Genomic DNA, 12,565 nt, shown 5'->3' on the forward strand with positions numbered 1-12,565 from the left:
TAATTTTTTCGGCGTTTGGATCCGGTCATTGGCTTAGGTTGGAGAGAGAGAGACATTTGGACCCTGACTCAATCAATTCGGTTTCCGTACTGTCTAGCTTTCTGGGCTTTTTGAGTCTTGTCGTCAATTGTCGCCTGTTTTTTCCTCTCTTGACTCATAAAGATACCTAGTACTTATTTCCCCTCTTTCTCCTCCATCATCATCCTCTCTCTCTCAATTCCCTCTAACCTTTACTCTTCTGCAAAGCTTAGACAGACATCGCCACCATGCCTACCTCCGAAGACGGAAAGAAGAGATCCCACGACGTCGCAAGCATCTCGGGCTCATCGTCCAGCAGCGACGATTCCCGCAGGCGCCGTCGCGAGCGCAAGGAGAAGAAGAGAAAGAACGGCGATGCCATCGCTGTCAATGGCGCAAAGCCGAGTGCTTTCGCTCAGCGTCGCAATAGCTTGGCCAAAGCTTCGCGAGATCCCCGCGATGAACCCATCCCCAAGAAGCGTCGCGCTGCACCCCAGAGCGTTCCTGAAGAGGGCGCCGTGGTGAAGACGAGATCTCCCAGTCCTGTCATTGACTTTGATGGGCTCAGTCGACCCAGTATGTTTACTCTTACCGGTGGTGCTGGTGGTTAACGCTTACTGACGGTTTTAAGGTCGGGGAACGAGAGAGCGCAGAGAGGAGACGGAGGAGCAGCAGGCTGCGCGATTGGAACGTATGAGCGGCGCTGTGCGCACTATTCTAGAGTGTGTCGGTGAAGATCCCGATCGCGAGGGTCTTCTCAAAACTCCAGAGCGCTACGCAAAGGCGCTCCTCTTCTTAACCAAGGGATACCAGGACAACATTGAAACCATGGTCAACGAGGCTCTATTCAGAGAGGGACACAGTGAAATGGTCATTATCAAGGACATTGAGATTTTCGTAAGTACTTTACTTCACTCAATTGCAAAAATATAGCTAACAACTCCCAGTCTCTGTGCGAGCATCATCTCGTACCATTCACCGGCAAGGTTTGCGCTCCTCCTCCGAAATCGCACGAGAATCAAACAAACAGCTGACTTTTTTTCTTTTTTCCCCGCAGATGCACATCGGCTACATCCCCAACGAGACCGTCATCGGCCTATCCAAGCTCCCCCGAATCGCAGAGATGTTCGCACGCCGTCTGCAGATCCAAGAACGCCTCACCAAAGAAGTCGCCCACGCCATCATGGAGATCCTCAAACCCCAGGGCGTCGCCGTGGTCATGGAGTCGAGCCACCTGTGCATGGTGATGCGCGGTGTCGAGAAGACGACTACCAGCACAATCACGAGCTGTGTCCTTGGCTGCTTCGAGAAGAAGTCCAAGACGCGCAATGAGTTTCTCAACCTTATTGGCATTAACCGATAGAGAGTATACGGTCGCAAATTAGAGGCCGAAGCAATCTTCAACATGCTTATGATGGAAACGATAAGCCTATGAAGAACATTCATCATGTATAGGAAGAGTACATGTGATGAGACATGCACCAAGTACCATCACCATTGATTTATCTGCATTTTTGGCGTTCAGGATCAGGATAGGTTCTCCTTCAAAGGGCGGTTTTGGGACAAAAGAAAGAAAGAGGCCATGTCTTCAACAAATTCGGTCAGGTCCAAGTTGTCATCAAATTTTCTAGGAAAAAAGGCGGGTAGAGCGTTTATTAGCCATTGTCCCATTAGATGTCCGGGCTCAACGCCCTGGAGAATATCATAACCATGTTAGAGTTTGAATGAAATCATCTCATTAATAACGTAACGTAGCCGCCTATTGTATATGTAGCATAGCCTGGTCTGAAAACCAGTACAACGTCTTGTGTGTGGTATTCTCTGAATCGCCATCTCGGACGCCCTTTTATGGATCTCGTACAAACAAAATTGGCTCAAGAACAAACACCAAATGGCATAACCGACCTGACTCCTTTTCCTTCTTGGTATTTTTAAACCGAACGAAAACGCCATCACCCCTTGTCATCCACTACAAACTCATTCCCCGTCTAGAAGAGCGTCCATCCCATTTCTCTCCTTTTCCAAGGACGCTGTGGTCATGGTGACATCTCCCCCAGCATCGATCTTTTTCTCGTCATCTTCGTCTTGGTTCGTCATCTCCTTGAACATTTGATCCACGTTGCCTTCTTCCTGCTTGATCATTTCTTCATCCATCGGATTAGAGACGCGTCTCTCAATAGACCCATGTCCAGTTCCCCAAACGTTGGGTCCCCACATGGCCTCGGCTTGTTTTCTACCCAGTTCGGTCCTCGCAAGAATCTCCAAAGCTTTGCTCTTCTCAGCATCGGTTTGGAAGTTGAGACCATCGTCGTGACCTTGAAGAATTCTGTCCTCCAAAGACATTGATGAGTTGTCAACAACCAGCTGCGGACCGCCAGCTCCCAGGGGTCCAGCATGCATGCCATTGCCCAGGCTTACCGAATTGGTTCTTGAATGGCCTGAGGACTGCGATTCGCGACGCTCTCCGTGGCTGTTGGGGCTGCCAGCTTCACCGGAACGTGGGTAATATCCCGATCCTCCATACCCAGATCCGATTCCACCCATAGAATGCGACGCCGCCGCTGCTGCGGCTTCAGCGTTGGCTGCCTTCCGGCGCAGACTATTCGCCTTTCCTCGGGCGTGTTCCGGCAGGTCGTCAGGATTGTCAACGCCGTACTCAACCAACATCTTCTGTAGTTTTGTCGGTCGTGGTTTTCGTGTGCTTCTGGACTGCTCTTGGATCGGCGGAGCCTCGGGGGCCACAGGGCACCATTTATGGAGTTCTTGGCGGAAGAAATTGGTCTCGTACGTGAGTAACACCTCCGCGCCTTCAATCTTGCGCAGATAAAATCGTTGGGTTTCTGCTTCAGCTTCTGTGGACAATAACGGGTTGCAGTAGTTGGCAATATGGTTTCGGAAGTTCTGTGCATTGTCGATAATCTTGTTGAGAACCTCTTCTTCCTCAGGCTGGAAGGGCAATGTTGCCATTTCCTCGGCGAGAGCCAGCAGCTCCTCCAGCTTCGGCCGCGACGCATCTCGGGGAATCTTCATCCGCCAGTCGCAGATCGGACAAGTATACTTGTCATCCTCTTTGACCTTGCCGCGGGCAATCTTGAGGCATTTGTAGTGATACCTAGCTTTGTTAGAAGCGTGTACGACATTCTCGTGACAACTTACCATTCGTGGCACATTTCGCACTCAATCATCATTCCCGCCTCAACCCTTCTGCAGATACAAAAAACTTGTCGGGATCGACTGTCGTCCCATTTGCTGGATCCTTGCTCGGGGCTGACCTCTCTTGAAACCGGCTCCCCGGGCATTCGAGGCGTGTCGTTTTCGACATCGAAGCAATCCATGTTGCGTTCTAGTACGTACTCAAGATGACTCTTGAGGATATGCAATGGGGCGTTGGATTTACCGAAGAGTTTCTTCCCTTTTCGCATCCAATCCTCATGACGCTTGCGTTCGTTTTCAAGTTCGAGAGTTCCATCTGGTTTCGAATTGAGGTCTTCCAATCTCTTCTGAATCTCTACGACCTCCGAATACTTGGGTCGGTCATGCAAATCGGGGAGCCGACACCGCTCCAACAATGAAACTATCTGGCGTTGGGCTTCGCGTTGTTTGTGAAGGATTTGATCAACTGCGCTCAGAGTCTCCTGCGAAACGGGAAGCACGTTGATCTGCACTTGACGCGATAGTGCTTCGAGCTGTGGGTAGTGAACAAACTCAGCAACAATGAGTTCCTTAGCTTTCTTCTCCCACTGCTGTCCGGCGTGCATCTGGTCGCGATAGTAGGTCAAATGGTCGTTGTAGGTTGGGATTCCAAGCTTGCATCCTTCTTCGATAAGATCCTGAACTTCTTGAAGAGTCATGTACACTCCTCGGTTGGTGAAGGCTTTCTCATTCCATTCTGACTGCTCCAGCACCTTCATCAATTGGTCAACCTCAGGGATGTCCACATTAAAGCCGCGCCCTTCTTCGAGAAGTTCCTTGACCGTCTTCTGTGACAAGGTGGAGGTGTTCCTCAAAGCCTGCGCTGCAGTGGTCTGGAATTGTTTGACAGCCTCGGCGCGCTCTTGAAGCTGGTAAATCTCTGGGCAGTCAAAACCGATGTGTTCAGCCTCATCGAGAAGTCGATAGATGTTTGAGACATTCCGAGATTCTCTCTCCTTTTGGTCCTGCTCAGAGTTACCGATGGACTTTCGCATGCTTGATTGCCAGGCTTTGTCATTCTTGTGTCGGTTTTGCTGCTTCCTCACAATGAAGTTTGTTGCCTCTCCCACCCAATCATTGCATCGATTGACGAAATCCTGAAGCACGGGAAATGAAGGGAGAGGGTAAGGAATGCGCTCGCCTTCGTGAAGGAGGGCACGTAGTGATTTGAGCGACGGCCTTGCCTCTTCTTCAAGTAGTTTGTCATACTTTTCCTCCCATAGCTCGGGAGTTTGTGCTTTCTCCATCACCTTGCGGTAGATCGCATCCATATCGTCGTCCGCTTTTCTGAAGAAAAGGATGTGTCCTTCGCCTTGGAATCGAGCTTGCTCCGGCAGATCACAACAAGCGTGGTAGCCTGCGTGAAGCAAGCAAAGAACCTTGCCCGACTGGAGGCACTTGAAGCGCGAGAGATACGAGAAAGCCTTACAATAACTGCAACACTGCTCGTCTTCGTCTTGGACATCTTCGTCTTCTATCTTAAGTGTCAAAGAGCATGTATCTTCGTTACCTCCTCCAATTTTACAGTGATGAGGTGCTGTTTCAAGATGTCTTGCGACAAATTGTTCCCTTTGATGTAACTCTCGCTTGTGTATGCGATCAAGGGCGGGTGCTAGCCATTTCGCGGTCTGGATGGTTAGGCCTGTCGCAGCACTTTCCGCAGCGGTCCAGAGAAGCTCGTCGTGAGAGAAGCACGGTTGCCTTCGGAATAGTTGCAATCGCTCGACGCCAGCAAGTCCAAAAGGTTCCCAGTCATGTGGCGCAAAGTTGACAGCCTCGTTGAAGTTGAATCCATGGTTAAATCCAGCATGGTAAGCCTGCGGGAATGTAATGACGAGTTGGCCAGCTCTCTGGTCTAGAGCGTATACACGAACTCCGGCCTTCTTCAATTGTTCGGGGGTCAAGAGCGTGACCAGCTGGAAGAGTAGATCTGGTTGTGTTTCGAACAACTCTGGGACGGCTTCCTTCATGGCGTTCTCGAACTTTTCAGCGTCCTCCCCTGGGATACCGTACCAAGTCTTAGTTGCGCCAAGGTGCTGGTAGTTGGCAGAGTAGGCATAGTGATCCTCGTTGTGCCAGCAGAATGTCGAAAAGATCATACCGACATAAACCCAGGGAACTGTCATGCCAGAGATATCGGATTTGATATGCCTGAATAGACTCTCGGGATGGAACGGAAGAACATTAAGGTTCCACGGATCAGTCGCATATGGGTTTTGAGGATGTCGCTCTGCCGTCGGAAATCCTGAACCATGAGTCGTGCAATGGATATCGGCTCCGTACTCGACCTCAACCGTCTCTTCCAGGTCGGCAACCAATCTCCAAAACTCAGTCTCAACATCCTCCTCGGTGACAGGTCGATGGCATTTGAGCTCGTGGTCGAATGGCATCTTCTTCTCAAAGTAGCCCTGCTTGAAGTCGTTTGCCTTTTGCTGGAACTGCTTTAGTGAGTAAAGACCTCCCTCCTCGAATCCGAATTGGCCATCTCCAACCAGGCATCGTGCGCAGTTCCATTCGTTATCCGGCTTTCGTTTTAAAGGAGGGTCGAGGCATGCTGGGTGGTAGGAATGGTCGCAAGACTCGCAAATCAGTAGAGAACCAGCATCTTCACCACTGCCACAAGTTTCGCATTTCTGCAAAGTCAGCTAATCCCCTTTTGAGGTTTACTTGACTTACCTCGCCTGGTGGTGGTGGCTCTTCTCGCGGAATCCTGGGCACTGAAGGACGGAATGGCGTCATGTGCGATCCAGCCACAGTGGGGACAGCATCTACGACAGAAATGTTAGTCCATGATCATGGAGCCAATGAAAAGCGGGATCGGTCATCGCAGCTAAAATCCCTGCGTATGGTCCTCAAGTCGGAAACGGAAATGCTCTGCGTTGCGACAACATTGATTGACAGCAGGGAAGAGGAATCCAACAGTCATCACTCACCTTTCTTGAGTCGCTTGCTGCGACGGCTGCTAGCCGCTTCAGGGTCCTCATCATCGTTGTCCTTTCTGGCCGATTCAGATGAGCTTTCGCAGCTTAGCTGTCGTTTCAATGCTGTTTCTTTTAGACTGGAGGCCCGATTGTCCGGAGTATTCTTTGCTGAAGAGGCAGGGCTGTCAAATCGCTTAGGGTCAGGGGTGAAGCTTTTTGGCTCACTGGTCACACTGCGATTGACACTTGTGAAGCCAGCATTCGCGGGAGTAAACCCGCCCGAGTTGACTGCTGTGAATCCACCAGATGTTGGAGCTTGAGAGGGTATGGCATCGGGCATGGGCGTGTCGCCATCCGTTTCACTCTTTACTCCAATGATGTTGGCCTGGAGTGCGTCGGAAGCATTGCGCGCTGGGGAATCACCTCGGATGCTGAGGGGTGTGTTGACATTTGATCGCTTAGCTGGAGTTTGTGCAGGACTCGGGGTCAATGGTCCACCATACTCTTGCTCCAGCTGTTGGTGAACTCCAGGTTTCGCGAGTCGGAGGTACTCCTCGTATGGACAAAGCCATCGTTGATAAGAGTTTTTGAGTGACGTCGAGAGAGAGGACATGATCTTCCCACTATAGCCCAAATCACGACCAATTTCTGCCCATTTCTTATGCTTGCAAACCTTTTCAAAGCCGCCCCGCGACTCGACTGCTTTCTTTAATCTATAAAGATCAAGCGGTTTCTTGTCCACGTACGGTAAGCGATGTAGATTGGTGCCATGTTGCTTGTGAAATTTTGAAAGGCCATCAAGATAGGTAAGGTTGGCACGTGTACCTGCAACATGTGAGTCGAGTGCGATAATGTCAGAATGAGTAACACATACTCCCTTCCACCGAGTTCAACTCTTGTTTTCGGGTTCTAAAATGGAATTTCTAAATAATTAGCACGAGTAAACGATAGCTATCGCACATTGATAGCTTGAACGCGCTGGGAATGCGCCGATTGTCGCACCTCGGTATCAATGGCAAAGTCTGGGTTCCAAGAATCCGGTGGGATGATCTTGCAGATGCCAAAGTTCTTTGCTTCAGGTGTGATTTTCCGTAGGTATTCGAAAGGATCTTTCCATTCCTCTTCCGTTGGGCAGTACGTCGGTGCCTCTTGTAGACCGTGTGGACGGCTCTGCTTGACGACTGGTTCCCTGACTGCGGTGGGCTGTCCGCGACGTTCGACGGAGGTAAGATCCAGCGGAGCACTCGTGAGTGAGCTGAGAGGTGTCTGTGGATTGGTCGGGTGGTATCCATTAGAATTCACCTTGGGTTTCGGTTTCGATGTGGTGCCAGCGGGAGCACTGGGTGAGCTTCGCGTGCTTGCATTCGTGCTATGGGTGGCTGCAGGAGCCGCGGCGCCAACAGTTGGCACTGACACCATGGTGGGAGCGGACGACGATGCGTTGAGCGGCGACTAATAAGGAAGAACGGATTGGGATCGGTCGAGCGTTACGATTACGCGGCGTACGTCGACTTCATACTCGGGCAGGCCGTCGTCAATAATTCACCAGCATCGCAGGCCACAAGGTCTCAATCGCGACGAGGAACCAGGGTATGAATGATGACTAGAAAGGCGATGTATAGTCGAGCTTCGCACCTGGAGTCTAATGTTAGTGGTGAGTTGTACTTGATTGATACCATGGAAGGGAGTACGAGGAAGTATCTCCAACTAACACGAGAAATACACACAAGTAAGTCGATATAAAAAAGGCCGGCTGTGCAAAACACACAGAAGGTATCGTGACTTTCGAATGAAGTACCCGAAGTTGATATTCGTAGTGGTAATGGCTGAAAGAACCAGTCAACCACTCTGATAGGGACTGTTGATGCTGAATGAAAGAATTCAGCGTGAGGAAGGAGCGGAGGGTGAAGGGTGTGAGTGGGAACGGAAGTTGGGAAGGTGGGAATGGGTCGAGGGAATCCCAGATCTTGGAGGCGCGAGCGAGCGACGAAGGACGGACGGTACCTAGACACTCAAAGGGAACCCAGAAGGGACAAGGGACGAGGGTGTGAAGGGAAGGAAGCCCAGGCCAGGGTGCGGCAGGAGGTTCCTGGTAAGTGCACGCCAAAGACTAAAGTGGACTGGACGGGCAGGTAGGTACCTCTGTTTAGCACGATTCTGGCGCCAGGCACAAGTACCCGCCGCCTTCTCTGTCACTGACTGTACGGAGGCAGGGCCGGTGGGTTCGGACCAGCAAGTACAAGAATTGCAGTGAATTTTCTGGACAACTACAACTTTAAAATATCCATCGTATCATTCTTTTTACATTACCGACCATATCGCGTTCCAACGATGCTTTTTCTTTCCAATCAAGTCTTTGTTGGCTGTTTCAGCGCTCAAAAACGCCGTCCTGATACAGGGCCCGGAAAACTCATGTGGCAGACCCACTAGCGACGACATCCGGCCGGTGCCCCCATTACCGAGAATCACATCGTCAATGTCCACAAAAGTAGCATGGCAAGAACAAAGAAGATATCGGTTTGAAAGAAAGGCTCTTTGTCGGCACGCGGTCACTGTAGCGTCTGGGCCTGATCGAATTCTAATCAACACGTTTGCGACGCACCCCCCAAATTCAGGGAGAATGCCACAGCCTTATGAGGCATATTGGTATCCATTGAGCATCGCCAGCTTGTGACCCGACACATTCAGTATCAATATCACGCTCCATGCGAAGGGAACAAGTCTGACAGACAAGAAAATATTTATATTACGGCCACGTCGTCATGGAGAAGGAGGTATCCGAATGCGGCAGGGCATGGGTGACATTGAAACCAGTCACGCGCTGACTGGCATCATCATATTCCTTGTCCAGTTGTGTGGCTGCCTTTTGTCCCGCTCAATAGCGATGGCATGCCCCTAAAAGTCTGACGGCCACAGAGACAAAAGGCGGGCCCAGAAAATCCAATCTGATATCGAACTCTCAATGAACAGGGGTTAGTTAATAATGAGCCGCTTACGAGCCAATCACGAGGAGATGACGTTCAGCACAAACGCCGGGGTCCTGGTCAGGTCATTGCGTGGGGAACCGGGGCGCACAATGGATTTGGGTGAGGCTTCAAAAGAGAGTGCTTGGAGTAAGAAACTTGGGGGCCCTCAGCCCTGAATAAAAAGACTCAGGTGGATTTTGCAAGGACTTAACAGACTTTTTTCTGAGTTATCACTGGCATTCTAAGTCAGGGTTCCGGGTTTTCTTGCTTCTTGAGGTGATGCTAAAAAAAAAAAAAATTGAATGACAGCGACACTTTAATTCACTGGCTTAAACTTACTCTGCACGACCATCATGGCGACTTGCTGTCGAGCTTTGGTCGGCGATTGATCAAAAGTATGCTCACATCCGAAACATTGAAAATCGATAACAATTTAATGAATTGCAGAGCGGGTATCTTCCTATTAACGCCAAAAGCAAAAAACCAAGCCACTCTCAGATATCCTCCTCAGCTTCAGCTTCAGCCGCAATCTCCTTCTTCGTCCGCCGTTTCTTCTTGAGTAATTTCGTAACCTCCTTCGGTCCCCTTACACGAAGAGTCAACTCCTTCATCATGTCGCTCCAGTTTATCTTGCCACCACAGCTTGGACATGTGCATGATAAGGGAAGCAATGTCTCCTTGGGTTCACCTTTGAGGGCGTGTTTTGACCAGCAGTCGAGATGACCCATTGCTTCGCATCCGTCGTGAGGACACATTGGTTGTAGTCCTTTTCCTGACTCTAGTGCTTCGTGACAGTGGACACAGTCCCCTTCTCGTTCAAACTTCACGACGTTGTGCGCCTTCTCGATGTATGGCTTGATGGGCGCATAATCCAGTGGCAGAGCGTGAATACCCCAGGGCTCAACGGACTTAGTCCCGTTCGACCCTTCATCTGGTGCATAGTCTTCAGTGATCTTAATACCCTCTCGTGGTGTTGTCTCCTTATTCTTTAGCCAATTATCCCAAGCTTTCTTGGGCTCTGGGACAAAAAAGTGCAGGGTAAGTGGCCAGCGTGCAAAACTCGACACACCAACGAGCAAATGAAGATTCGAAACCACAGATCTCAGACTGTGAATAGGCTTCCGGGACTTCCGTTGTCCTTTTTTCCTAGGCGCCCTTGTTGTTATGCGCTCCTCGGTTGATATATGTGTCGTTAAATGAGGGTTCGTTAAAGCCCATCTATGAAAACTCAGTAAGCCAGAAACTTCATACAACATGACTTGAACGCACTCAAATTTCAGCGCAGCAATCGAACTTGGGAACCCTGTTATAAGTATCATAACCTCCCATGGTCGCAGTGTGTCTTTCGCAGTGCGTACTGCACCGCCTCGAGCTATACCATTGTGCTGATTCAGACGTCTTGGGGGATGGGGCGTTGAGCCTATGTAGATTGATGCATGGCGCTTTGTTGAACGGAGCACGTATACGGCGTAAAGGGCTGGTATAGGTCTTGATAGCTGTGACATGATTGCTGATGATGGAATTGATGGTGATGTTTACTTGGTGTGAGCGTGAGTTGGAGGGGCGATGGAGTCATGACTAATCAAGTCATGATGCCTTGACCCCTTTCACTATCACCAATATTCACGAGTAATGAGACACCCATCATGATCGCGTTAAATTCAATGAATTATGGGCGAGACTCCTGTCTCTGATTTCACCATACAATACAAATACAAATACATCTACAGCAGTCCCTGCTTCTGCAAATCCAAGTAAACCTTCTCCGGCATGACATTGCCCTCCCCATCCTCCATCTGGACTACACTTCCCTCATCAACCTTTGTGCGCTTCTTCTCCTTCTGAATCTTCTCCCACAGCTGCAGCGCCTCCTCAATACGGGTAATATCGCGGAACAACGTCGTATTGGTGATGCCCCAGACACTTAAGACCATAAATATGTCGCGCTTCATTAAAGTGCTTGTCGAAGGCTCGTCGACCCATGTAGACAAAGTTTCCGCAGATCTCGCAGGGGAATTCGACACCCAGACCGTGAAGACGGTACAGCCAGAAGGGAATTGGCTTGCCGTCCCATGCGAGGGGTAGTTTGAGGGGGTTGTAGATTCGCTCTTCGCCGTCTTCATCTTCGCCCTCGCCGTCGTCCTGAGCTTCTTGGGGTGTGTCCTCGGCGTTGAAGAGGTTCTCGAGTTCTTGGGCGCGCTCGCGTTCTGTCATGCCTTGCTTGCGCTCGACATTGACTCTGGTGTCGCTTCGCTCGGTGCTCATGGCGCTGGCTAGGCGCTTGACTCTGTACTCTCGCTCTGCGACGGCGCGCTCTTTTAGTCGTGTCGCTGAGACGGTTCCGTTTGCGCCGTTGGCTGGCGAGTCTTGCTCCTGTCGTTGTTTTCGCTGCTCGGCAGCCTTGATGTGTTTTCGCCCTGTGAGATGGTTCTTGTAGACATTTTCGTTCTTGAACTCCTTTTGACAGTCCTCGCACCATACAGCTTCTGCTGTGCTGGTCTCCTTTGCAGTGGCGTTGGTTGAATGTGAGCCCTTCTCCCAGCCCTGAATCTCATCCTTGTCCCATGCCGTCTCGAACTCTTGATCGAAGGATGCAAGCACCTTGTCCACGTTTTCCAGCGGTCGTGTACGTCGCATGAAGCTCTCGAGGTACTCTGCTAGTTGTCCAACGTACTTGAAGTACTGATCCGTCAATTTGTTCGCTCGCGTGACTCCGCCATGTCCTGGGGCAAAGTTGTCGAAGTTCTCGAGGTATTGCAGATATGTCAGTCGTCGAACGTTGGGAAGATTGAGGTAGGCCTCGTGGCAGATGTTAAGATCGAAAAATCGTCCATAAGCTTCCTCTCCAGAGAATAGCGTGTCGACAATAGATGGTAGCGGCTCTCCATCTGATCTCTTGATCTGATATCGCTGCTCCGAGTTTTCTGCTTGCTCGTAGGGATATCTCTCGTGGTGTTCACGAACACCTTTGAGCTGCTTGTAGAACTCCGCGAATGGGTCTCCTGTACCGATCTGCTGAATCTCTTGCGATCGGACACCATTTTCGTCTTTGTAGATGTCGAGGAGGTTTTTTGATTGAACCTGGATCTGGTCTAATAATTGAGAAATCTCATGGTCTCTGTTGAGGCGATCACGGATCTGAAGAGTCAGTGGGCGATTCATCAAGCGTTTCAAGCTACTCACATGTCTGGGCTCATCGCGAATGCGATCAGCGATACCTTGTTCCAGACGCTCTAGATCCTCATGGATATAGCGCTGCTCTTCGAGAACGAGCATCCTTGCGAAACTTGACTGCAAAAACTCTCGCGGGTATCACAAATCGGAAATACAATGATCTTCAACTGAATGAAGATGGTAAAGTTGAGGTGAGCTTGATGCTTAAAAAATTACGGAGCCTGTCGCGAGTTTCAGTGGCGTTCAGGCGCGCAATTGCCGACCGAAGAATATCCGGCGCGCGCTGTGTTACGT

The 12,565-nt window shown here is 50.3% G+C and overlaps 4 protein-coding genes across 4 annotated transcripts; 1 reads left to right on the plus strand and 3 right to left on the minus strand.

Annotated features, from left to right (window-relative positions):
* Positions 1 to 266: 266 nt before the first annotated feature.
* On the plus strand, positions 267 to 1,381 carry FOXG_07540 (GTP cyclohydrolase I; the record flags this gene model as incomplete). The annotated part of the gene is made up of 4 exons (XM_018386124.1): positions 267 to 594; positions 650 to 915; positions 966 to 1,004; positions 1,076 to 1,381. The coding sequence occupies 4 exons, from the start codon at positions 267 to 269 to the stop codon at positions 1,379 to 1,381; spliced, it is 939 nt and encodes a 312-aa protein (XP_018243236.1).
* Positions 1,382 to 1,995: 614 nt separating this feature from the next.
* Positions 1,996 to 7,550, minus strand: FOXG_07541 (histone demethylase JARID1; the record flags this gene model as incomplete). The annotated part of the gene is made up of 6 exons (XM_018386125.1): positions 1,996 to 3,130; positions 3,175 to 5,843; positions 5,887 to 5,978; positions 6,144 to 6,956; positions 7,006 to 7,054; positions 7,092 to 7,550. 6 exons carry the CDS (start codon positions 7,548 to 7,550, stop codon positions 1,996 to 1,998), a joined length of 5,217 nt encoding a protein of 1,738 aa, XP_018243237.1.
* Positions 7,551 to 9,519: 1,969 nt separating this feature from the next.
* FOXG_07542 (uncharacterized protein) lies at positions 9,520 to 10,629 on the minus strand. The gene is made up of 2 exons (XM_018386126.1): positions 10,367 to 10,629; positions 9,520 to 10,315 (listed from the first exon to the last, which is right to left on the minus strand). Exons 1-2 carry the CDS (start codon positions 10,600 to 10,602, stop codon positions 9,592 to 9,594), a joined length of 960 nt encoding a protein of 319 aa, XP_018243238.1. The 5' UTR covers positions 10,603 to 10,629; the 3' UTR covers positions 9,520 to 9,591.
* A 106-nt stretch (positions 10,630 to 10,735) lies between these two features.
* FOXG_07543 (uncharacterized protein) lies at positions 10,736 to 12,482 on the minus strand. The gene is made up of 2 exons (XM_018386127.1): positions 12,281 to 12,482; positions 10,736 to 12,235 (listed from the first exon to the last, which is right to left on the minus strand). The coding sequence occupies exons 1-2, from the start codon at positions 12,371 to 12,373 to the stop codon at positions 10,970 to 10,972; spliced, it is 1,359 nt and encodes a 452-aa protein (XP_018243239.1). The 5' UTR covers positions 12,374 to 12,482; the 3' UTR covers positions 10,736 to 10,969.
* Between the last annotated feature and the right edge of the window lie 83 nt (positions 12,483 to 12,565).

This window comes from Fusarium oxysporum, chromosome 4 (assembly GCF_000149955.1).
Source record: "Fusarium oxysporum f. sp. lycopersici 4287 chromosome 4, whole genome shotgun sequence".
NCBI lineage: Eukaryota > Fungi > Ascomycota > Sordariomycetes > Hypocreales > Nectriaceae > Fusarium > Fusarium oxysporum.

Excerpts from the sequence above, each read along its gene's own strand:
- FOXG_07542 (XM_018386126.1), bottom strand. The coding sequence starts at position 10,602 with ATGTCACAGCTATCAAGACCTATACCAGCCCTTTACGCCGTATACGTG. Across the intron at positions 10,316-10,366 it reads ATTGCTGCGCTGAAATTTGA|ATGGGCTTTAACGAACCCTC; the intron begins GTGCGTTCAAGT and ends GAGTTTTCATAG.
- FOXG_07543 (XM_018386127.1), bottom strand. The coding sequence starts at position 12,373 with ATGCTCGTTCTCGAAGAGCAGCGCTATATCCATGAGGATCTAGAGCGT. Across the intron at positions 12,236-12,280 it reads TTCGCGATGAGCCCAGACAT|ATCCGTGATCGCCTCAACAG; the intron begins GTGAGTAGCTTG and ends CTGACTCTTCAG.